Raw genomic sequence first — 26,288 nt, 5'->3', positions numbered from 1 at the left:
TGCTTTTCTCTTGTAGATTTTTCCCCCTTCTTTTTCCTGAATTCTCTTCCCTGCCTCACTAGAGCCCTGGGGTTTTCTCTGGGGTTTTATGAAGTGGGACTGGAGAAGGAAAATACTCTGGGGGTTTTGCACACCTCCTCACACTGCACCTTCCCCCTGTATCTGCACACCTGGACAGATCTAAGAGTGGGAGAAGGAGGAAATCCTCCCTCCCACAGCTGCAGCTGTTGGTGTGCAGGCAGAACTTCCATCACAAGTCTGGAGAATTCTGATGCTCTGCAGCAACATGCCCACATCAGGCTGGGGTTAATGAAAGAATGAAACCAGCACTTAGCTTCCAAATGGATTTCCATGGAGACAGCTAGACAGTAATAGCATTTGAGCTTTTTTATTCAATAAAAGTTTGAGTTATAAATATTCTCCATTTGCTTCCTATTTACAGTTGTAAAATATTTCAGGATAGGCTACCCATCACCTGTCATTCAGCATCTCTATAAACGTTGTGAAAACATCACTGTGAAATAAAAACCACTTATTTCCAGCCCACAAACCCCATTTCCACACACTCACAAAATCAAATCAGGGACAAAAAAGAGGGAGGGGAGGAGCTGGGGGAAGGGGAGCTGGGGGAATACAGTACAGCAGGCGACAATGCTACACGGTAGCAAAAGAGATGGGTACAAAATGCAGTCTGCTACGATGACAAGCTCCTCAGCACGTTTGTGATGGACCAGCGCTGCCCAGTGCACTTCTGAAGCACCAGCTGAAATCCAAACTCATTCTCGTTGTTTTCCTGCAGCTCCAGGCAGCGCTTGGACTTTCTGTTCTGGATAGGACCTCCCTGCAAGGACGGGGGAAAAAGAAAAAGAAAGTGTTTGTGTTACAACTGATCGTGCTGCATTGCTGCTGTGGGGTAATGTAAGTTACAGAACATCCCAGTGCCCTTCTACTGTGAAAAACTTCCCAGTTAGAGACAAGACAATGCTGGAGTGGAATGAAGGCTCCTTTGTCACAAGGAACCTTCGGTGTAATCCCTAATGCAGCCCCAATTGCCTGGTTTCCATTTCAGCAAATGGCATTTCTGGAATTGAGCTGTGTTTCTTAACCACAGAGCTTTCCTCTTTGCTTCAGTTCCCTGATTTTGTGGCCCTGCTGCACTTCTGAACAGCAAAATAAGGCAAAAGACAGCCAGAGTCTGCTGTATAAAGGATAAAATGCCAAAAATTGTTTATTCCTTGAACACTGAAATGCCTTTTATAACCTTTTGTTGTTAATCCTCAGTATTGATTCTCTTCAGTTCCCAGCTTAATGTTGCCTTATTAAAGCCCTGCTTTCACTTTTGAGTTTAAAGCATCAAGCTTTAAATCACTGCTACCACACAGATAACTACAGACCTCAATTACAATTAAATTGTCATGCAGGTGCCATGAATTACATTTTCCTCCTTTTAAATCACTTTTCAGTTGGTTCTTTCCTCCTCTCTCCTGTCTAAGGAAGGCAACAGATAACTTGTACACTTCAGTGTCTGAGAGGTTTCTTCCAAGATACACAGAGTAGAGTAATTGCACAGAAGTCTGAAAAGTGGCTTTCTCTACAGCATCTTGGACTTGTACAGAGAATTGCTGGTTTAAGCTGCCAATCAAAGAATAGAGTCAGTGCAGATTAGTACACCTGAAGTATGAAAAGAGCAGAAGTATTTAAATTGCTTATATGTACCATGGGAAAAGCAATTGCTATAAAAAAAACCCAAACCAAGCACCCATTTCCACACAAAACCCCACCACCTCAGAGTTCAGCTCAATTCTGTGTTATACCTTGCACTATAAAGGCAGAACTGGTCAGGATTTCTGTTATAATCTCAAGGATGCTGGCATAACCCCACAGAAAGGCTGTGTGCTGCCTCAGTGCTCCCCAGACAAGGGCAGCTTGTGCCATTCTGCACAAGTTCATTCACCAGCTGAGGGGCCTCTCCCATCCCACCAGCAATGCTTAGCAAGAACTTTCTCTAAGATGTGACTCCTAAAAGAATATTTTGGGCCTGGCTGATGAAATACAGGATCAGGTTTCAAAGCTCCACATTTTAAATATAGCTTTGGAATAGATGGACCTTTTCTAGAATAATCCACAAAAATTTGAAATGTGTGGCTCCCATGAATCCTCCTGGCAGGTCTGTGTGCAGCCTTGAAACATTTCCCACTGATTGCTTCATGGACAGACAGGCTTGCAGAGGCATCTTAACACCCCTCCATAATGAAATGCTGGGTGAACTGCATCTTCCCACTGCTGGATACCTGGTATTGACATCTGCATTAATAACAGCAGTTAAATTTGGCTGTCTGGTGGGAGCATCAACTTCAAACTATCCAAAAGCAGAACACTGCATGACATACAAGAAATTTGAAGAAACTAGGATGAAAATTTTGTCAAAGCTTTATTATATTCCATTCCTTCTCTTATCCTAGACTCACCCCACACCCCCCCCTCACTACTCTCATTCCCCCACTCCCTTGGTTACTTTGGCCTCATTGCAGTGAGGTTGTTTTTCCCCTCCAAATTAATTTAAGAGCTTGCTGATGCTCAGTGTGTAAATACTGCAAAACATCCTCTGACACTGGGATTAGACACATCATTCAGCTGTAACACCACTTTAATGTCTACATCTCAATTTTGTCTCCTTCCTCTCCCAAGACATCTGAGTGCTCAGGTTTTACATGATCATAAATGCTAAATTTTCATAATGCTGCACCAAATCTTTAATACTGCAGCTGTGACAAATCAAATGAAACAGCCTCATCTGTATGCCCAGGGCAGGTTTCAATAACTGGTGGTTCTGTGCAATCCTTTTCTGTTTTATTTACTCTAGATTGGATGGTCTGATTTGTTTACTCTCTCTAGGATATAGAAATACATGATACTGTTAATTAAGGTATTAAAATAGAAGCAATTCAACCTGGTACAAGGAAATGCAGTTTCATACAGAGAATATAACTGGAATAGAACAAAAATTAGAGCATAAAAATCAGAAATGGAACATGGGGATATATACCTATCACTAACATTTCTCCACATGTATAAAAAAATTATCACAGATTTATAATACATTGCAGTCCTGCTAGAAAGATTAAGAAAATAATAACTTGCAAATAATTAAATTGAAGCCTTCACTAAAATAATAAGAAGCTCTTCAGGATATGATAGCTGGAAATGTGTCTTACTACAGAAAACTGGGATAAGACTAAGAAAATTGAAGTTTTGGAGTAGAGCGCATTGGCCAGACTAAGGATATTTTTCAGAAAGGAAACATGAATTATTACTGTATCAGCAGTAGCCTAACATACAGAAAAGCATCAGTAAAAACAAATACTGCAGGTATATGATGTGATTTTTGGAATTAACTATTGAACACTGCCTGGGGAGGGGGTGGCTGTGGTAGAGTGGCAAGCAGATTAAAAAGGGAATCCTTTATCCATACATAGCCCTGATAATCATGGCTGAATGCAGAGCTGAAGGCACTGTTTGGTTTTTTATCTGGCAGCAAATCCAGATGATGATGTGTTATGTTGATCTTCTGAGAGCCAGGCTCACTGTGCTGGGTTGATGTGGCCAGAAATGTGGATTCTGTCACCATCTGTTGAAGCTGGGTGTGGCAGTGACCCTGATCTCCTGGCACACATTATCTGCTAATGGACCATCTTTAAACCAGCTGGGCAATCATCTTTATCTTTTCCACAGCCCATCCTCCCTCCAGGAGATATCTCCTGTTCATGGCCAGTGAGTCCCAGTGCATGGCTGATAAAATTCCATCATCCCACTGGGAGCTGCTCCAGCCAGGGCAGGAGCCAAGCCTTTCCTACCCAGAGAAAAACTGAGATTTTGGACACCAGGGCACCTTCTTTCCGCTGGATTCCAGAGGAAAACCAGAGCCTTCCACACCATCCCTGGAGCTTCAGAGGAAACTGCCCCTTCTCCAGGAGCACTGCTCCAGCTGAGCCACATCTGCCCCTGCAGGAGGATGCAGCACCATGGAATGGGACTGTGCCACCACCCTGACTGACTGACTGTGCCAGCTTGGATTCTGACTCTGGCAGGGTTGGGATTGTTCTTTGAAATAAAGTATTTCTATTTTAATTTTTTTAGTAAAGAACTGTTATTCCTAATTGCCATATCTTTGCCTGAGAGCCCCTTAATTTCAAAATTATAGTAATTTGGAGGGAGGGGGTTTACATTCTCCATTTCAAAGAGAAGCTTCTGCCTTTACTGGCAGACACGTGTCCTTCAAACCAGGACACTGACCTAGCAAGTCCTTGGTGGAAAAGGGAAAAGTGGCTTGAGGCTGGGCAGTTGAGGATGATGTGCTGGCTTTTCTGAGCACAGCTGTCCTGAGCAAGCAGTACCAGGACAGGTCACTCAGAAATAAATTGCCTTTTTGGGAACCTGAAGGAATCAGCTGCAGAGAGGCACGATGGTGAGGGATGATCCACAGACTGGAATTTCTGATTTTATTTTCCTCACCACTGATGTTCACACTTGTCTCTTGTGTCTTCCTTTGCCCAAATCTGCCTGCAGCCCTGCCTGGGAGCATCCAGAAAGCTGCAGAACCCAGCACATTCAGCACTGCCTGGCTACTGAGTGCTCCAACGTTGATACTCCAGCTCTAAATTAGAACTTCAGAGGTGTTTCTGAACTATGCCAGCTCACAGCAACAACTACAACTGCTGCACCTAATACTGCCTCTAGCAGAAGAGTGGGATATAGGTAAATCTGTGTTTTAAACACCTCTAGAGTTCTGTGTGAGACTTGACCTATAGAAAATATTCAAAGTTAATGCTTTGTCCAGTGTTTTCTGCAGGGTAGTTTTTCTCTAACTGAATCCCAGAATTTTTAACAATCTTTCTTTTCACTGATTGTGGCCATGCAAGATCTGCCTGTGCAGTTAAACAATATCTTGATACAACCTTGAAAAAGACAGGAGTGCTGGAGACATTTGCTTTATTTGAATGTTTTAATCATGCATTTTGTGAAAAGCTCAGAAAAGTTACCTTTTTCTCTTTCATTCTGAGATTACATATAAATTATTTCTGCATGCAACTCAGGCTTGATTCATCTGCTGTGATCTAGCTTTGCTTCAAGATGTTTGAAGTGTGAGACAGAGAAAGGCAACAAAGATGTTTTGAAGTGTGATGGAATATTCAGATGATGGGGAATTGCAAAATATAGGAACTTGAAATAAAAACAAGACTTTGCTTAGTAGGGGAATGAAAATCAGCGGTACCTGCCTTCAGTGTTCAAAAATATGAATACCTGTGAATAGCAGTGAGGAATTGGTAAAGTTTCTAAGGAAAAAGGGAGTGTTAGATGAAAAATTTGCTACAACTATTATGATTTATGAGACCATAGAAAGCCTGTTGAATTTACTGTCAATGTTCAGTGATTGACTAAATGTTCTTGATGGGCTGAGTTCATTTTAAGAGTGCTGATAACTCTTTCTAGGCATGCTGAGATGATAATTGGGACAAATCAAGCCTCAATCTTCTCAAAGAGAGCACATCAGGGGCCAAGAAGGGAATTTCCTCCTGGACTGACAGTGAAGTGCTGGCTCTCAACAGAGCTCATTTTTATGAAACAGAAGCACTGACCATTGCCTGGGACAGTCTCCTGGATGAGGTAATTAATTTAGTTAATTAATTTTGTGATCTGTGATGCAGCAAATTGTGTGTTCATTGGTTTTGCCTCCCTGTTTGATTTCAAGTAATATCATTGTGATATACAGAATTACAGAAGTGTTTTGGTGGCAAAAGCCCTTTTAGATCATTGAGTTCAACCATTAATTCAACACTATCAGTTCCATAACCAAACCAAACTATGTCCCTAAGTGCCACTCCCACGTGCCTTTTAAATATCTCCAGGAATATTTAAATAACTCCTTTCAGCACAACTAAGAAAGCTAAGATTTTTATATTTTTCCCAGCCACATTAACAAATTTCCAGAGGTTTATGGGGTTTAGATGAGATTATATGTGAGAAATAACTCCCTTGGAAAACAAAAATACTGAATGACAATTTTATTTATTTTGTGTATGTGTTGTTGTGTTTAATTAATCTAAGTTTTCTAATCTGGATGCTCCATAAGAAGAAGGCTTAATGCATTTTAACCCAGAAACTGAACTACTTGCATTATCATTATATGCTTGTGATTAAACCAGTCTCTAGAGCCTAAGAAATAAATTGAGTGGCAAGTGAAGAAAATTAAGAAATGAATTTGCACCAGTATTTCAGTTGATCTGCACAGTCAAACATGGGAATTTAGGCTGGGCTCTTTGGGACTCTGATCATAGTGTCTAGTTATTGAAAATGGCTTTTTCCCCACTAACCACACAAATCTGATTGTAACTGATATTGGGGAAGGAATGTCCTTGCTGCTGCAGCACAAACCTTGTGCAGTTCACTCAGACAGTAATGAAAGTCATCTCTTTTTTTTGTCTGATATACTGAATGTCACCACTCTTGGGTTCAGGACACCAGGCTTGATGGCCTGATCATTCCACTGAATAACAAACACTTTTCTTGTCAATTTTTTCATCCTGATTTATTTGACTTCCAAGGGAACATTTTTCTCACCTTTTCTCAGACTGTAAGATGATTACTTGGTAGCCAAATCTTGCTTATATACATACTGCTTTTTTTGTCCATTGGGATTTAAAAATGCAACTTTTACTGACTTGATAGAAACAGAGTTTTGTTTCCATTATTTAGAAATAATAACAGCAGAACTCCTTCCATCCCTCCCAGAGCTGGGGAAAGCAGAACCCAAGCAGAGACTGGAGCAGCAGGGCAAAGGAGGAGCCCAAAGCAGAGCTCAGATCTCCTGAGCTCAGCTCAGGCTCTGCTCAGCTGCTCAGACTGGATTTGCATGCAGTGCCTTGCAGTGATGGAACTGTTGTCACTTTGTCACCTGTGATTGTTGGATGTACCTGAAGTTAGCAAGGATCATGTGCAACCCCAGCAAATGATTTCTTTGTAAATAAAAGTGGCATTTCAAATTAGATGCTAAAATATGCAAATAGGGTATCTGTTATGAAGGAGAAACAAGGGTATCTGTTAACTTTCCTCTAAATTAATTCAGCACAAGTGTCTTTGGAGCTTAAATGTAGTTCTCAGGAGAGTAAATACTGCATAATGTGATATGCTAGAAAAGATTTGAAATGCACCCACTAAAAACTCATTTTACTGCTGTACTTCACACAAACTTTCTAGCTGGCAAGTTCTAAACCAATTTGCAAAGATTACAACTTGCTACTAGAAAATGACTTCAAATAGAAAACTAAACTGATAGAATAAAATTTTGGTTACCACTAGCTACAGCAATAATTAACAAGTAAATTTAACATCAGTTAGCAATAAATGCCAAGCAAATCTAACATCAGTTGTTAAAACACGATATTGTTATAGTAATATTTCTGCTCCATATTTTTGTGCTTGTTTTTTGCATAGACATTTTCATATTTAAGTTGCAGTCAAGTATTCAAAATGGTGAAGATCTGTATGTATTTAGATTTTTGTGCTTCTTAATTCTATTCTCCATAAACGGTACTAAAATGTTTATAGGCTTATAGCAAGATGTAGTTCATGGTGAATAAAAAGAAATATGTTAATACATCTTTTTTAGAATTAATATTGTCATATTAAAATATGACAAGAATATTAAGTTACACATGTCTTAGGGACAAATTTACTAGAGCAAAATGAAAATGGAACCATTAACTATAGTTTTCTCATGTCTAAGCAGAACAAGGGTTCAGCTTCTTTGTCCTCCAGCTATAACACCTCGTGCAGTTATCCAGGTAGTTCAAATATGAAGTACAGGAAAGCTGGGGTAATATTTGACCAAAAAATGGGCAAAGAATACCCAAATATAGAAATGCTGCTGATGTACTGGATCCCTGCACCAAGCCTGGGCCCCTGGGGTCTGTGGAAGTGCTCTTTTATGTCTGGGCTTCAAAACTCCAAAACTGGCAACACTGGTTACTTAAAAATCAGATTGCCTCACAAAAAAATACAGGGCTTAACCTAGTCTGTTGGCTCATTTAATTGAGTAATTAGGTTCTGTTTTTCTTTCTATTCCTGCTGCAGGATCAAAGTCTGTGTCTCTTTTAATAGGATCACCATCCCTCTCTGTTGTGAGCTGCCAGGCAAACAGCACTGCCTAATTGCACAGCTCTGCAGCAGCACAGGATGTCTTCAGCCCAGAGACATGCTGGGAGGATTTGCATCCTTTGTGGTCAGAAACACCACACAAATCCCAACTCCTGCTGAACCACTGATGCTGCTTTGCCAGCCTGTGGCTCTGCTAGAGGGAGGATCTGCAGGGGATGGGGCCACTGTTCCTTAGGCACACACAGCTCTGCTGGGATGGATCCCTCTGGAAGGGATGGGATGAAAACAGGAGTGGGCATTAAGATTAGGCTGCTGTATAATGGTGTTGGGCTCTGCTTCTGCACTCTGTGTGCCCAGCAAGGGGGCATCTGAAACTGCTGCAGAGATTCTCTGCCTGCCTGCCAGCCCAGCAGCTCAACCCTGCCATGCAGCTGCATTCCTGTGCTTCTCTGGGATGTGGCTGTAGTAAGGCAGCACTGCACAACCTTTATTTGCATCAGATAAAGGGGGGAACAGGCATTGAAAGGCAAAGTCTGCAGGAGGAACAAGATGTAAATGCAGTAATTTTAAGGTCTTTTCTTTCTTTCTTTATACTGCTAAACAGAAGATTTAAAAAAAGATCTAAATCATCATATTTATCTGAGGAATACCTGTAACAACTCAATTAATATGCTTATTCCCTTTTCCTTCCCAAGCAATTCCTACTAAGATATTTAGGAAATACATATTGTAACTACAGTTGTCAGCAAGCAAATTTTATTTATCGTTTCTGGCCATAGCACAATGCACTCCCTCCAAACATTTAACATCTTCTCCCTCCCATGAAGGATGTGGTGAGTGCCCATCCTATAGATGCAGATTCTTCCTACCTTTGTATGGCAACCACACTGGAAGCTGAATTACTTAAATTAACCAAGTAGGAAACAGCTGTAAATGATTAATCCCAAGCTTTTAGCTCAGCCTGGTGTCCTCTCTTTTACCTCTTCTTACACAGAGCTCTCCCCTGTTGCATTTCTCACAGCAGCAAAAAGTGAGAGCATGGCTCGTTTGGCTAGAATGGAATAGTCACATCCCTGTCCAAGTAAACAGAAACAGGGAGAGAGCTCAAGATAAAGAGTGAACACAGAAAAACTTCCTCCACCTGCTTTGCCATGCCTCTGGAGGAGCCCCCAGTGGGGTAAGTGAATACCTGATCTGCTGCCAGGGACAAATTTCACTTGTAGGGCAGGCAACTGCACCAGCAATAAACCTGAGAAACCACACTGGAGACTGAGAGCCTTCTTAAAATCCCCCAGATTTGGGATTTGCCCTCCAAAAAAACCTGCTTGCAGCACTGAGAATGTACTGCTTCTACAGAACATCAACAAGCCTAACAAATCAGAGAACTGGGCTGGCCACAACAGTTTGTACCAACAGCTGTCCTGGGGTCTCACCAGTCCAGGTGCTCTGGCCATTTCCCACAGCTGGTAGCCCCTCTGTGCCAGCACCAGCCTCAGCACAGGGGGCTGTGACAGTGACAGATGCTGCTGAGCTGGAGCTGGGTGCCAGCCCCTGCTCCATGGGAGCTGCTGCTGCTGCCAGCAGAGTCTGCACCTGCTCCTGGCCAAAACCAGCTCACAGCCTGAGCTCTGCCTTTCCTCATGATTCATCATGCCAAAGCAGCTTCCTTGAGATCATCTTTCAAGTCATATTTTACTAAAATTCTGACCTTTCCACAACCATGGAATTCTTGCCTCTTTCTTATCTACCCTAATTTCTGCATGTTTACTGGTTTTTTTGCTACAAGCTTTGTTCTGATTGAATGAAAAGTGGTGAGACAGACTGAACAAGGTGAGCAGTCAAACACCAATAAGACATTCCAGCATAAGATCATTTCCAAAACAAACATTTCCCTAAGAGAAGACTTGACAAACAGCCTGAACAATAAAATTCTTGAACACCACCCAGCTGATGGGAGTCTTTTCTGGGGTAATTTACATAATTTGACATAATTACTGTTATAAACACTCGAAGAAGCTTTGGAAGCAAGAATGCCACCAAAGCCTACATTTCATTGGGTCTCATTGCATTTGGCAGCTGTACAAAACTGTGGAGCATGGAAATGTGCTCATCAGGATAGAACCTGATTATCCAAACACATACTGCAAGCTCTGAATGCTCAATGCAAGTTTCTGTACAGGACAAAGACACCAGGGGTAGTGATTCCCTCCAAGTGCCTGCCCATCAAAGCACAAGTTTATCCACAAGGCAGCAGTGGACATCTGGTGCCTGACTGCAGCTGCCTGCAACTGAAGATAGCAGGGGAATATCAAATTTTAAAACCAAAGTAAAATATAAGATAAAAAAAGAAATCAAGTTTGATATATATGCACAAGTGTGTATATATGTGTATACACTTCTGACCTAAAGTATGTGACTTAATTAAATAATTTTTAATAGATCTATAGAAGCAAAGAATCCCCTGAGGATAACTCCATGTTCTACTTTTCTCATGTGGAATTCACTCATCACAACACAGTACAAAGGAGGAGTAAAGTGTTACCTGAAGAATATTTTTTTTTTTAATTACAATTTTCTATCAACCAGTCTGCTGTGTCCCACCACAGACTATTGAGAGGCCTCTCAGATTATAGTGCTTCCCCACTCAAACTAATTTAACATAAATGTCTGTAAAGCAGTGAAAATACAGATTTTTGTGCTGATCCAGTTCAATTGTTTTATCCTGCTTTGGGTGGCCAGTCTGTTTCCTGTTCCCTATCTGAGACAATTCTCCACTCTGCTGTATTTTCACTTACCCATGCCATCAGACATTCTCATGGAATGGCTCAAGAGCACAGCTGCAGCTAAAGGAAAATGCTACAAAGGGCTACACCAGCAGCTACATTTTAATTAATAGCTCACAAATTTCTAGATTAAATATGCATCAATGCTTACAGTCCTGATACTCACAGTAGTCCTGCTCACTGCACAATATGGAAAAGAAATACCAGAGCTTTAAAATAATGATTAAAACAGAGTTTTTTTAGAGTGAGAGAACTTCCAAGACAGCCACACAATCACATCTTTTCACCAGACTAAATGGGAGCACTGCAAATGGAGGTCACCAGTTGATTTTGGCTAGCCCTGATGACATTAATTAACTTTCTTCCAATTTACAGAACATACCCAGGGCTGGCTACCAGGCAGCATGTTGAGCAATGATGATATTTTAACTGTATTGGGTATTATCAAAATCCTTTTTTGAAGAGAAAACTTTTAACTATTTCATTTGTCTCTTAATTTATCATGAAGAAACAACTAATGAGCTTTCAGTTCTCTTGGGGAGAAGCTCCTTTGCATAAGGAAGAGGCCATAGAGTCAAATTTACCTTCATTGAGAGATTTTAGCTGGAACATGGAATTGCAACAAACCTTCCACTAAGTGCTATTTTTAAAGATTTTAATAGCCAAATTATCAAGGCCTTCTATTGCTGCCCCCTGAACCCCCAAAATACACTCTAATATTATCAGTATTATGACATAGAAGCAATATCCTGAAGTAAAAACCATTGTCACCACTTTGGGGTATGCAGTGCATTCACTGGAGAGCTGGACTATGCTAAAATGTTACTGAAATACTCTTCAATGTTAATTATACTTTTTAGAAATGGTATAAAAAAAATCAAGTGCAGAGATGGATACAGTGAGGCTCCTCTCATGAGAAGACTAGTTTTACAATTTTTTGAGAAGATATAATTAAAACTTTGCCCTTGAGGGACCCATTTAGGGATTTAACATCTGTTGCTTGAGAACTACCTCTTAAAGACCCAGATGACTTTCAAGTATAAACACAAAATAAGCTAATACTGTGCTTTACTGATTAATGTCCAGATGCTGTCTGCACCAAGACTGACACTAACTGTATTAACAAGATCTGAAGTATATGGATAATGGCTGTTAAAGAAATTATTGAGTTGACAGAGAAGATATTTGCCAACTCACATGGATGTTACAGAAAAATTAAATGCAGGAAAAAAAATGCTTTTAATGGTGAGCCTCAGCCTGGGGGCTGGAGTACCCAACTAGATTTCTTGACTCAAAACTTCAGAGGAGCAGCTGTGACACCATGCAAACTCACACTAGCTATGGATTTCCCCCAGAAGCTAAACTTGTTTTGGAAAGTAATGTCATTCCATTTCAGTGAGACACCAGTGTGACAGTACCTGACATGGCAAAGTTCCATTCTGTTAAACTTACCTTAGGGAAAACCCATCTTTCTTTGAAAAGCAGAATTTGACTCTCTTTAGCTTCCAACCATTGGAACCTGCTTTGTCCTCAGGGTAACCCAGGGTTTCTCTGTGGAAACACTGAGATGCCTTGAGCCACTTTTGCATTTCCTCTGAGCTCAACCAGAGTGATCTCCACAAGAGTTATGTGGCAGAGCATCTTTCTTGAACCCAGAACTGCTGTGGCTTCTTTACTCTGCCTTGTATCTCCAAATCAGTTCTGAATGCAGACCCCAGGCCTGGCCTTAGTGTCCTCAGCATCCTCATCACAGGGAAAGCTCCTCTCAGCCTGTCCTTGAGCCTCTTTCTGCACCTCTCACACTCATGTGCAGAAGCCTTTCTAAGAAAGAAACTGCAGAACTGGCTCATTATGAGGCTGTTATCACCAATGATCCACTGTCCCCATCTCTGAGTTGCTAAAACTCAGAAACTCTAAAAAATAAACAAACAAAAAGATTTCTGTTCCTTGTTCTTAAATAGATTTTAAATTTGACTAAACTGAGAAAACCTTTTTTTTCCCCCCCATAACAGTACTCTGCCTTAGAAACAAGTTATCCCTGGTGAACTCAAGTTACTCATGGTGAACAAATTATTAATGGTGAATAAAAATTAAAATGTAACACAAGTGTTGTACCCTACTGAGGTAGCTAACATTGGGATCAAAACTCAAACCAGCTTCCTGGTTCTGTGCAAAGAAAACAAGGATAAATCTGGTTCTGTTCTGTTAGCAAACAGGTTACTCACACTTCAACACAGAAACAGAGCTTTAAAACTTTCTGAAATGGCTGCTGGGTAAGGATTACCTGAGTAAATTGCCAGTAAAGCTTCATTCTCTTGGCTTTGGCATAATTGCATTCAATGAGCCTGGGCCTGCTGTTCACATCCACCAGGCATCTGTTGTCATCATCGTCGATGGTGGGGCTCAGAACACCCACGTGCAGCTGCTGACTGCTTGTGTAATAAACATTCTGCAACAGGAAGCACAAACAGCATTTGTGGCCTCTGCACAGAAGCAGCACCAAAAACTAATGGCAAAGATAAATATACTCAACAGCAGTAGGCTGACCCCATCGTGCTCTTAAATTATTTCCTCTCATGCAGGAAGCAATACAACATTTTAAAAGTTGGTGTAAATTAACATATAATTGTTTAAATGCTGGTTAAGTATTTCAGAGGAGATACGCAAATACAATATTGTCTCATCCTGTGCCTTTTTACTACTGTTTTCTATGGTCATACTGAGGGTCTTCAAAGAGGAAGATACCCACCCTGGGACTGGCTTGAATATGGCCATCAGCTCTGATTAGATTATTTCATCTGAGGATAACACCTCACTGGAGAGCTAAAGAAAGGGAACAGCAGCACAGGAGTTCAGAGCATCTCAAACTTTTACAGGACAGATAGAAAGATGAATGAAGCTTTTCTACAAGCAAATGCTGAAACCCACACTTGAAGCAGCCACTAGATTAAAAAAAAAAATTTATTAGCAACTGGAGAGAGATACAGGCAGGAGAGAGAACAGAACAGCCATGTTTCAGGGCATTCATTCTCATTTTACTCTCTATATTGATGCCCAGAAAAGCTGACCTGGAACAGAGACTAGACAGAGCTAAATGGACAAAACAGGTATTTATTGAAAGGCCTTAAAAGCCTTGGGCACACCAAGAGCCACTGGTGCTCTCTATTTCTAGCAAAGAAGGGACCTCAAAGGCCTCAGGGATTGCACTTGGGACCAAAGACATGAGTTTATTATGTTATACAAATTCTAATCTGACTACAAAGACATGTGGGAGGTTTCTCTAGAAGAAAGAAGGAGAAGGGGAAGGATGGAGGGATGTATCCTCTTTCAGATTGACAGGTTACCTGTCAACCCAGGAAGGTAGCACAGGACTATGCCAGGATTGCCTGGTTGCTACTCACAAACTGAATTTATTTTGCTAAAATCAGATCTTTTTCTTGGAAGGACTATGAGAAAGATGAAATGGAAACATCATGCTGTAGGTGTTAAGTCTTTGGTAGCTCAGTGGTGGCAGAGTCACAACAGACAAGAGTGGACAGAAGCACCAAATTAATGTCCCTGTAATTTACTGTAGCTATTATATTTGTCTGTAACAAAAAGGAAACTGGAAATGATGCTTGGGTGTATTTGGGAATCTTTTCAGTGCCCAGAATTTTCTGGTATTTGCTCATTGTTGATGTTGTAAATTGTTTTATGTGTGAGTGTTCTCAATAAAGCAGGAGATAAAGCAGAAAAGCAGAGCAAGCCAGATCTTACAAAGATTTAGGAGCTTCATGTAATAAGTAAGTAAATTAATTAATTGACAAACAAATAAAAGGAATGCTGGAAGCATTCAATGCAGGGATTGAAGACAATCACAACAAATGGTGAGTTTTGGGCAGACTGTGTCCCCTGTTTACCCTCCTTTAACTCTGCCAGGGCAGATGTAACCTGACAGAGCTGGATTCAAGTTAATTCAGTTACCATTAATGCTTTAGACTAATCCAAGCTTTCCCCCCCCTTAATGGAGTTTCATTGTTTTTACCCCACAGAAATGATACTAAGCCTGAGCTGGCTGAAAGGTGGGTGGAAGTTTTCAGAGGTTGAACAGAGCAAAGTTGAATAGTTCAGCCATTCCCTACAGGAGCAGAGCAGGGCAATAAAAGGACCTGGCAGAAAACATTTCCAGAAAGGGTGGTTCTGATTGAAGTAAACTGTTAAGAACTGTGGGCACACTGACAACATCACACTGCATCCACAGCTCAGGTTATTAACATTCCTGCAAAACAAAACTTAGAAAAACAATAAACATTTAGAATGCACTTTCTAGACGGGCCAAGAGTAACTATTTAAGACATGTTTATGATCTATTCAGAGTTTTTTTGGGGTTTTTTTTTTGAGAAAGAGTAGGGTAGTGACAGAGCAAGGCTGTAAGATCAAGATGATCTTAAAAGGGGATTGTTAGGACACCCTACAGATTTTGTTGCAGCTCCTTTACCTCTTACCTGAAATTACTACTAGGAAACATAAAGGGAAATTAGATGGCTCTAGCTGGAGGAACTACTCAATTCTGCTTGTTGGCAAAACTTTACAGAAGCACAACAATCAAATACAATTGTGCTTAACAGATTGAATTAGCAGGCTGCTAATTAAGAGAGCCTACCTGCTAATATCACTTCACTTTTCATTGTGGGCCAGTTAGAAAAAGAGGTGAGAAGTCTTGAATTCTCACCTAGTGTTGGGAAAGGCACTTTTCAGCTCAGGAAGTGGCACATAAAAACAAGCTCAAACAAATAGAACGTGGCAGGGTGGCAGCCAGTCCTGCAAGGCTCCTCCAAGGTGTCCCTTTGCTTTTCCAGTAATGTGGACACTATTTAACTCTCCTGTACATCATTACAAACATTTTAGTTTCTTACACAATAAATCAATTTCTTATTTCACTTTAGAATTGAAAACACTGCACAACCTTGCAGCTTGGCTGCTGTGTTTTTCTGATGGAAGAATCACATCAAAAGCACACAATCTCTAAAAATTTGATTTGAGCAGCATGTTAGCAACAGAGAGGTTCTGGTTTGTGTTGTGCTTGGCCAGATCTTAAACCTACCAAGAGTCTCTGCTTCCTCTCCCACATCCTGAATGAATGAAACAGTCCCTGCACTGAGAGAACACAATAATGACTCTGCTGGGATGAAGGGAGGAGATCCATTTGATAAAAGAATCAGCTATTGACACTACTGCTTACTGCTCTAGCTTGAAAACTAAAGCTACTAAACATGAAACCACGGTAAAGCCCCCCTTTAAACAGTTTCTTATATTTATATACTTATTTATATTTAAATACTTTAATTGCTTTCACACCTGTTACTCTTTGCTAACTTGCACTTTCCAAAATACTTTTTTTGTGGGAGGGGTTGCATTTTGTGGCTTATAGTTTGTGGATTTTTTGTTTAAGGATGGTACACAAATTAGTTGTCTGGAGCAGGCTGTAGGAGATCACCTGAGTTAAATGAACTGAATTACCCTTTCAAAACATACATGCTAACAAGGCACACTATGCCTTTTTATTGAACACATTTCAAATTGACCTTCAGGTAAGGTAGGGCCTTACAGATTAAACACATGCTCATGCTTTATCCTGTAGCCCTATAAACACATGGCTTGCACTTGTGATTTAAACAAGCTGTTGAACAGATAAATGGTCACAGCACTCCTTCTTGAGGAGGATGCTTTCCACAAGCATCAACAAGCACACAAGCTGTTTTTGCAGCCCACTTCAGCATAAAATGGACAATTGAGCCACTCTTGTTTAAAACACTTGAAAATATACTGGTGAAACACATTTTCCCAGCACATTTGTTCTACAATATTGCAAACAACACCATGAAGCAACACAACAGGACAGAAATCCTGCAGTAATTCAGGGCAGTGATTTGCTGAACAGCTCCAGTACTGTCCTGGAAGTCCAAATGACTGAACACTAAACATGAACTATTAAGTTGTTGGGGAAACGTTGAGAATTTTACTCAGAACTTGGACTTTTCATTTGAGCTACAGCAGCAAATGTCACAGCAGTGCTTGCTCAAGGGACTAGACCTGAGATAAAAAAATACTTACTTCCACTGAAGTGAGGAAACTTGCTGTGTGCTGATTTACAGCATTAATTCCAAGCTCCTTATGAAAACAAGCACACATTTTCACACCACCATCACACACATACTCCCAGAGGAGCTACTGAATTTGCACAGAAAGACTCCTGCTTGGTTATTGGTACCAAAGCACCAGCTAACTACTCCCTTCATCTGTAACAAAACAAGCCTCCTCACATTCCATTAGTCTGTTCTAGCCCCCAGCATTTTACCACCTTCTTTCTTTCCCACTACAGCACTATTGATGCAGAGCTATGTCTCCTGGGCACCTGGCAGGGAGCACTGCTGCTCAGGAAATCAGTTAGATTTGACACAAGGCACTTACCTTCTCAGAAACTGCAGCTGCAAGGATTCAGCATCAGTGTCAGTGAGAAACTCTGTATAAACCTGGGCAGGGTTTGTGATCCCCAGTGTCCCAATGTGTGCCCTGGGCCTCTGGCAGTGTCACCTCTCCCTCTGCACACAGGGACAGGCTGGCTCTGAGCTGTCAGGGCTCCCTGCTGTCCCTGCAGCTCCAGCTGCATTCAGGGACTGAAGTGATGGGAAGCAAATTCCTCAAAACAAAACCCTGTGTTATCAGTCTGGAGGTTTACAGCAAGCAAATTATTAAAGTGACAGAGTTTTCCTACCTGGTCTCAAGAGGAGCACTCTGGGTCCTGTCCCAGCCTCTCTTGTGTTCTCAAAGACCAGTCTCAAAACTAAACTCTTCATAACTCATCTTCCCCCAGACTGTAAAATGAGGGGATTTCTTGTAAATAGAATTCAGTATTTTTATTATCTGCTGAGAAACTTGGCCTGCAAATATCCTTATGTCTGTAAACTGGCACCTTCCAACTAAGGGACCAAGTATTCTGGAGCTTGCTTGAATTTATTTTACTAGAAGTGTCCTATCTAAAGCCATGGCTTCATTCCCATTTGCTCTACCCAATAATATCTGTCTATTCACATTAAGACAAGAAAACTGAGATTGGTATCACATAATGAAAACTAATAAAATGTCTCCTCAAATCCTCACAGGAGGTGGAAGTGTGAGGTTTAGTCATGGCATACTTGCTTTTGTTAAAGAATTTATCTTTTTTTCTTAAGAAAAACATTTATTTGTCCTGAAAAATGATATCTAAAGGATGAGAATATGAATGAGTGGTAGCTCAGACCTGCACAAGATTCTCAGAAAATCATCATAATGACTAGGATGTATTAGAGAAAATTAGGTGTTTGAGATGTTCTCCACACCTGCATTCCAGGTGAACTGGTTTGCTCAATCTTATTTTTTTCTATTTAATATTCTAAGCTTAACATTTTCTAAAAATCTGCTAAACTATCAAGAAAGCTTACAATATTGCAATGAAAACAGAAGCTGTATTCAAGTACTGCTACTCAAGCCAAGTGCAGAAGTGAGGAGAAGCACTTCACCCTTTATTTGTCACTGGATCAAGAAATACCCTTGCTCATTTTTGGAGAATGCCAGGACTCTCCCTCTCTCCTGACACTGCCTCGTGTAGTAAATCAGCAGGGGAGATAAAATGGAGAGTTCATGCTTGGAGCCACAATCTCCTCGAAATCTCAATTGCTACATTCAGAACAAAGGCTCTTTTTGGCCCTTTTATTCCCATCTCCTCTGAGAGAAATTTTGCTTTCAGCTGTAATCTTGAAATAGCTGTTGCACAGCCCTCTCACTGCCAAGGAGCTCATCCTCTGCTCAGCCAGTGCTCCTGGAAAGGATGCTGTGCATCCCTGCCCAGCACACACACATGCCAGGGGCACGGAGGGAGCCCAGCACAAAGCAGAGCTCTGCAAGAATGCTCAAAGCGGGAAAATAAGAGTGATTTATAAAGGGTTAGAGCTGAGATATGCATATGGAACCTAGACCTTGGTGATGTTAAACATCCCTGACAAGCTTTGGTTGCTTCTGTTTCACGCAGGGGGATGGTGCTAAGCATGACCCCAGAATTCCCTCTGGTACTTCATCCAGGCAGAGCCAGACCCGAGGGCTGGGACAGACCTCACTGGAAAACTGAAAGCTGCTGCTGCTCTTTCTGAATCACCAGCTTGATTGCCATGGCAGGCTTCCTGTAGGGCTGGAAGGGTAATTTTGGTACAACACTCACATCTCATGTGCTGTGTTGCAGTGGTGATCACACCTAAATCTGCCCCAGAAGAAATGAAACCCCAGGAAATTCAACCAACATCATTCTTCCCAGTGAAAATATTTCAAACACCTACACAAGATAAAATCTGCAACACTCCCCATACAGGGGAGGCTAAATGAGCTCTGCTTACCTGGACACAAATGCACAGCTTTGGTCTTTTCTATGATACCACATGCACCTTCCCTGAGAGGTTTGCCCTAAAAGGTCAAATTGTGATTCCCATTGCAATTAATACTGAAATTCCACTGATTTGGAGTGCAATGGGATTTTTGGCTCCAAGTTTGTTCTGAAACTTTGAAAAGCCACCAGACTTCATAAAGACTTCAGAGCTGAAGTGGGTTGCCAGTTGCAGTAAATTATTCATAGGAGCTGGTTTATCATGTAGCAGAAAGTTACTCTAAGATGTTCAAGTTAACACAAGATGATTATCTGAAGGATAAATTGCCAACTCCCCACTGTAAGTTTAGAGCAATACATACCAATTTTCAGGCTGAAAGCCATTTGTAATCCTCATGGCAATGTTCCCAGATGAAATCACACTGGAGACTGCTACACGACTCTGCATTTCTAATGAGCAAACCTAATGCTCACCACCAGCAGTATTTATTTGCTACCTTGCCTTTGGCATAATAACTATGAGGGATAAGAAGCCTGATTCACCACGACTTTATTCCATCTCTGAACCATATTTTTCTCCAAATGAATCCATGAAGTCATTTATTGTCAGGAGTAAAATATTAGCATACCAGGTCCAAAGTCTCATAGCAGATTCATCCTTGACTGTAACTCCAGCTAAAGAGAAGCCTGGTGGATTCCAGTAAATCCAGACTTAGCCCCCACTGCCTCCACTTGGCTGTCTGCATTGTTCCTGATTCCTATTCTGGCATTTCTTGCTACATCTGAAAGAAAAGAGCTTTGCAGCCCTGCTAAGAAAATGCCCAACAGAATCCAAATTCATTTTGAGCAACACAAACACATACATCACTAAGACAAAAATCAAGTGTTTTCCCATCTGCTATTCATGTAGGAAGTGGCAGAGGAGAGAGGCTGTGCTGTCCTGCAGCAGCAGCATCTCTGTGTTGTGTGCTGCCCTAAAACACTGCTGAGGAAGAAAATAGAGAACATGGGCTGAGAATTCCAGAAAGTTACCCCTAAGCCACAGATGATTCATGCTATTTTTGGAGGCAGGTTTGCAGCCTGATAATTCAACTTTAAAACCATTATGAAGATATTTATCCATGTTGAGGATCTATTAACTATGAATCTTGCCTAGTGAAGAGCTGACAAACAGCTCTGGTATACCAAGTGTAGCAACACCTTAACTGAGATTTTAATTGTATTCAAGTGTAAGAAAGATTCACTATTTCACTTCAGTGTTCAGATTTGTATCTACTGAATTAAGGCTCCAGCATACTGATTATCTGACCTACTTGCTCTTCTTCATGTCCATGCACTAATTAAGACCTGAGCTCTGAGCAACAATATTTGATAGTAATAAAACCAACGTGCTCAGGAGTTTTAAATAATACAGTGTGGTGCTATAAATACATGCTTAAAGACACAAAAACGTTAACATTTTAATAGGAAACAGACAGGTACTAAATGCCAGGCCATTTCTTTTTAATTTAAATTCATGAACTCATATTGCAGTGGAATACCAAATTCTGGTATTGCCTACTTTGGTATTCTGCTTTGGTTTTATTTAAAACAAGCAAACAAAAATCCTATTACTTAAGCCCCACTTTTTAAATTGCATAAAGCTGTCAATCGTGGGGTTTATGTACACTCTCAGTATTTATTGCCATAGTTCTCCTAATTCTGGTAAGTACAGAATTAACAGGACCTGGATAAATGAAAGTTTACTTGATTTGCTTCCTAATGTTTCTCTGAGTTTTGCTCTTTTCTCTGCACAAGATCTCTACATCTCTTTCACAAGAAAAAAAAGTAATTAAAAAAGGCAGTAAAAAATCCAGAACCATTCTGGCATCTGTGTACTGTATTTTTAAAAACATGTTGTCTTATGGGTCCTGTGACTTGGACCTATCTGCAGTTTCCTTCATCCCTCTTCCCACCAATCTCTCTTTAACCTTCACAGTTTTCTTTGTGGGTTCCTAAATCACCCCATGTCTCTCTTACCCTGATTTCCTTTCCTCCAAAACCCACTCACCAGGAAACAAACAGCCTTTTTTCCATATGCTGATATGGTCCATCCTTTAAAGCAGAGCTGACTTCTAGGCAAATTAAAATCTGAGCTAGCTCACTGCCATCTGGGTAGCATTTTGTAGCTCAGCATCAATAATTTTAAAAGCAGATTTTTCTATTCTTTCATAGCTAGATTATTACAGGCAGTCATGTTCAGGTAATTGTGTGTTTACATAATGCACATCTTCACCTTGAACCTCTTCCCAAGTCATCAAATCTTGCCACACAGCCTATTTATCCTGCAATAAAATACAGCTTTTCCACATAAAGCTGACCCTTGCTGGTTTCCTCACTGATATCAAGACTCATTTCAAATCCCTCCTGAACACTTTTGAAAACTTGGTTTTCAGGCTGCCTGTCAGAAGGCAATGTCCTGCCTCTTGTTCTGCTTTCCACACTGCTTAAAATGCTTGTCTGCATTTTCCAAGCCCTTCTGAGCCCTTCTCTTGTTACTTATCAGCCAAGCAAGAATCACTAGCTTATCTTCCAGCTCCTAAGTGCCAGCTTTGGCTGTTCTCTGCCCATTCCACAGAATTTCCCAAATGTCCAAAAAGAAAAAAAACAAATCAGTAATTTTAATGTTGCTGATGAATCCAAAGCATTACTGAAGAATGCTCTGTCAGTACATCTCAGATTCCCTTCTCCCCTCTCCCAGAATCTCCTGTTTCTAATGCTCCATTTGTAGGTTTTAGCTCTTCAAGTCAAGGGCAGAGATTTTATTCTGAGATTGAAGAGCACCTGACATAGAAGACATCTGGGCTATTACTGGAATGCCTACAACTGCAATAATAAGCATAACAATAAAAAAGATGCAATGTCAGAGATGAATCAGGTAGCTTACCATTCCTCAGAAAGTGGTTCTCCTAGTGGTATAACCTTCTGAGAGTTTTCTAAAACAAGTTGTGTTATTTCTACCACTATTACGTTTTCTAAATTAAATGTGATGAAGTTTTTTGTCTACAAGGGATAAGTTAAGGCAAAGTACAACCAAGCCCCACGCCCTCTTAAGATGCTCTACAGTAAACACCTTGATCTCAAAGGCTTTGAAGTTCTGGTTTGTTTGTTTGAGGTTTTCAGTTTGTAGATTCATTTAGTTTTGCTCTGTAATCCAGGCCTGTCATGTTTAATTTTGTATGGCAGTGAGCAATGACTGTGGGTACAGAGGTCCTTTAACTCCTCTTGTGTTCCACAAGTGCTGTAATTTTTCCTCATTTTGTGACAGGAACAAAGGAAGGCAATTACTGTACAACTCTGGAAGAATCCCCAGCTCTCTACAGGTATTTCTTAACACCTAAGCCTACTCTTTCTCTTGGCTTCACTGGAAGGAATCACAAATCTGTTTCTAAGATCAGCTGAGCCAGTCTCACCTGTTCTTAGAATCCCACACGCATTCTATGCCAGTTTTCCACAGGTACCACATTGACACCAACACATGCAAATTCAAGGAAAAAAAATATCTAAAATGTAGTTACTTTTGGTGCTGAAGACAATAAAATAAAGACATTAAAACTTCTACATGAGGCAACACATTTTAACCTAAGCTGGTTAGTGACAATCTCTCTTTTGTTTTTTTCTTTCCAACTACTATCAAGAACATACTTATTGTTCTCCGCAGAAAAACTCCAAAGAACAAATACACCCACAAGAGTTCATCAGCCAGAGCTCAGTTTATAAAGTGACCTTTATGCAAGCACCTTTGAGAGGACAAATTGAAATGTCAAACCACCTGCAACCAAAGAACCCACTTAGGGACTTAAGTTACACTGGAAATGCCAAAATTCATATGCAAATTAAAACTAAGATAGTAACTTAGAACATCCCAGTGCGTCAGAGCACTTTGACAAAAGGGAGGCTCTGAAGTTTTCACCAGCTCCTATTAGCAGTGTTTCCTTCAGCAGCACTTTTAACCTCCCACTTGACCTCCTCACCTCTCTGAAATGATTATACTCTCAAAGTCTTATTATGAATAATATGAAAGTTGTGAATTAGGAACACAACCCACCTGGAGACCCAGGGATGAGCAGCACCAGTGGTCTGGAGCAACACAGTGAGGAGAGACAAAACCCTCTGCAGAGAGCCTCAAACACCAACACAAAAATAATTCCACTTTGTCCAAACACAGGAAAGTGAGAGAAACTCAGAGCACAGAGCACAGAGAACTTCTTCAGTGTTCTATCTCTTTGGCTCCAGGAATTTCTTACAGCTGGGATATTGCATTTCCATTTCCACACACAGAGCAGCCAGTGCTGCAGTTCCAGTGACAAACAGCACCTCTTGTACCAAGCTCCACCACTTGAGCTGCTCAGTGGGTACTGCTGGAATCTTTTCCCAGGTTAGAATTAGTCCTTTTCAGAGTAAAACCTGACACTGTTTGCCTCAGGTTATCATGTCATACACACCTACAGTGACAGAAAAGGCAAATTCTATATGTAGCCTAGCTTCATGCTCAGTAACATTATTTTTAATAAACTATAACAAATGAAATCTCTGTCTGATTTAGCTGCCTGCTTTGTCATAATATGAATAAAATTTCAGACATCTGATGTCTGTGCTGTGATGTCCTTTTCTTTAAATGACTTATGTGACTTAACAGCCAACTTCACAACAGATTATTAATGGATGAGACAGCTTGAATTCTGATGTTGCAGACATGACTGATAGCCACCAAAGCAAAGAGCACATCTACCATTTTCTGTTGATTGTCTCTGTCATCAACAGTTAAGCTTTTCTCTTTTTATACAAGACCAAAGGCCATCTCCATTTTCCTTTGGGTTTGTGCTGATGGGTGAACAGCCTGTGCAGGGGTGAGAGGTGCAGCTTGGTACAGTCTCCTTTCCATGGAGAACAAAGGAAAGTTACTCTGTTCCCACCTGGGCACACTCAGGAGTATTTTGCCTCTTAAACCAAGCTAAGCCCCTTAGACTGAAGAAAATAATTTCTCATATTTTAAAAGGACAGCATCAAAATTCAAGCAGATCCTTAGTCACAGTAGTCTACAAGAAGTAAAAATATTATGCCTTAGCTGTAGATAATGTATTTCAAGTAATAAAGCCTATCACTCCAACTGATTTGTTTCAATCTTTACTGTTGGTCTCTCTCTGGAGAGACTGACAGGAGCTCATGAAGTTTTATCCATCCCAACTGTATCCTAAAAGAAAATTTCTTCCCTGAAATACTTTTAAGCTCTCCAAGGCAAGTGGAGAAATATATGTGCCTTAATGGAATAGGCACCTTCCCTGCCCACCAAATGTCCTGAAGGAGTGGCTCCACTGTTTTCAGGGTGACAGCAAATGACACTCACAGAAAGAAGTCACATCTAGAATTTAAATGAAGATCCTGCACACTGTGACCTCATGCAGAAGCTGGAGCTTCAATCTGCCTGTGCTCATGAATAAATTCCAAAGTTCACAAAGCTCTGCAAGTAAGATTGGGATGTGCCTCATACTGTGCTTATATCCCAGAGATTTCCTCTTTTCTTCTGCTCTTATGGCCCCCCGAAGAAGGGCAAAGAAAAGCATCACCTGACACATTTCTATCACTAAATGTGCTTTTTGTGCCAATGGCAGTTTTTAACAGAAAGATGGAAAAGGAGAATGCCTTTAGAAGCAACTGTACACCAAGGTTTTACCATGAGTATTTAAATCATCAAAGATTTTGCAAACTAGGAACAAACAAACAAATAAAGCAGTTCAAAAAGCAGAAAATTGCTTTGATGTGCAGGAGGACATTAATTCACTGCCCCAGCTTGAGGAAGCCTTACTGTGCTTGGCTGAGTGAGCTTCACTTCTCCTACAACCACGGGCACTGCCAACTCTGAGCTGTGCCCCTTGCACAGATCAGGCTGTAAACCTTGGCAAGAAAGCAAACTGCAAATACTGGGAGATGCAAAGGCATGTTGCTCAATCATGCAAATGGTATGAGGTCTCCCCCCATTTCCATTCGTTTCATTTAATTTCATTTCTAGCCCATCCAATCATACAGGGAAGGCTCAATATAAACTCAGGCCCTCCCAGGCCAAGCAGAACAGGCTCAGATTTCTGAGCAGCAGCTTATCAGATGGATGAGGCAGCAAAATAAAACCAACAACTCTAGATTCAGGCTGTTTAAATGACCTTCAAGTACAACACTGAATAGCTAAAATATCTCTGCTAAGCTCCAGGCTGCTGAGGTACCACTGGGCTGTGACGCTCAGCTGCCTTCAGCACCAAAGACAGATTATGTCAGATTTTTCCCTGCATTTTCTGCCTGTCTTAGGAGGCTCTATTTTAATATCTGAAGTAGATTATCCCATAACAATATCTGCAGGACACAGACTTAAAGAAAAAGCCTGCTGTCTTGCTGTTTAGAATTAATACAAAAACTAGGCACATCAGTCACTCATAATTAAAAGTCACTGAATATTCACAATATAAATAAGAGTTCTTTCAGGACTCTTTTAAGGAAATTAATTTTACAATATCCTTTTGATTGTTGTAAACCAACAACGACAATTGTTAGCTTCTTAATTTGCATTTGAATATAAACACTAGTAAGGATTATTACAATTGTGTATTGCACAATAAACTAGTGATTTGTATTGTTTTGTGCAGGTTGTCCCTGAAGCACAAATCTATGGCCCTACACAGGCCCTCTAGGGCTGGATGCTCCCTCAGAGAGCAGGGCTGCCAGAGGCATGCACTGGAGAAACAGTGGTTTGGGAAATAATTAATAATTAGTGGAGTGGAATTCTCCCCTCCTTCCCAGGGGACACTGGCCTGTGCCCACAACAGAGGGAATTCTGTGCCAGGACACTGGCAAGGGGAGACAGCAGCACTGCATCCTGCCCACAGAGCCACCCTAGCCTGTGCAGGAGCCCAGGGAAGTTCCCACCCTGT

At 40.9% G+C, this 26,288-nt stretch overlaps 1 protein-coding gene across 1 annotated transcript in view; it reads right to left on the bottom strand.

The window, feature by feature from the left end:
- Positions 1–372: 372 nt before the first annotated feature.
- The window catches only part of GALNT18 (polypeptide N-acetylgalactosaminyltransferase 18), a 164,417-nt gene continuing 138,501 nt past the window's right edge, over positions 373–26,288 (bottom strand). Inside the window, exons 10-11 of the mRNA XM_079310158.1 lie at positions 13,222–13,386; positions 373–841 (exon numbers count right to left, since the gene is read on the bottom strand). Coding sequence (XP_079166284.1) covers positions 695–841; positions 13,222–13,386 — 312 coding nt within the window. The 3' untranslated portion in view covers positions 373–694. The remainder of the gene's footprint in view (positions 842–13,221; positions 13,387–26,288) is intronic.

Source organism: Erithacus rubecula (genome assembly GCF_903797595.1).
Source record: "Erithacus rubecula genome assembly, chromosome: 6".
Classification (NCBI taxonomy): Eukaryota; Metazoa; Chordata; class Aves; order Passeriformes; family Muscicapidae; genus Erithacus; species Erithacus rubecula.
Note: the sequence above shows the minus strand (reverse complement) of the source record. Positions and strands in the feature narration are given on the sequence as shown.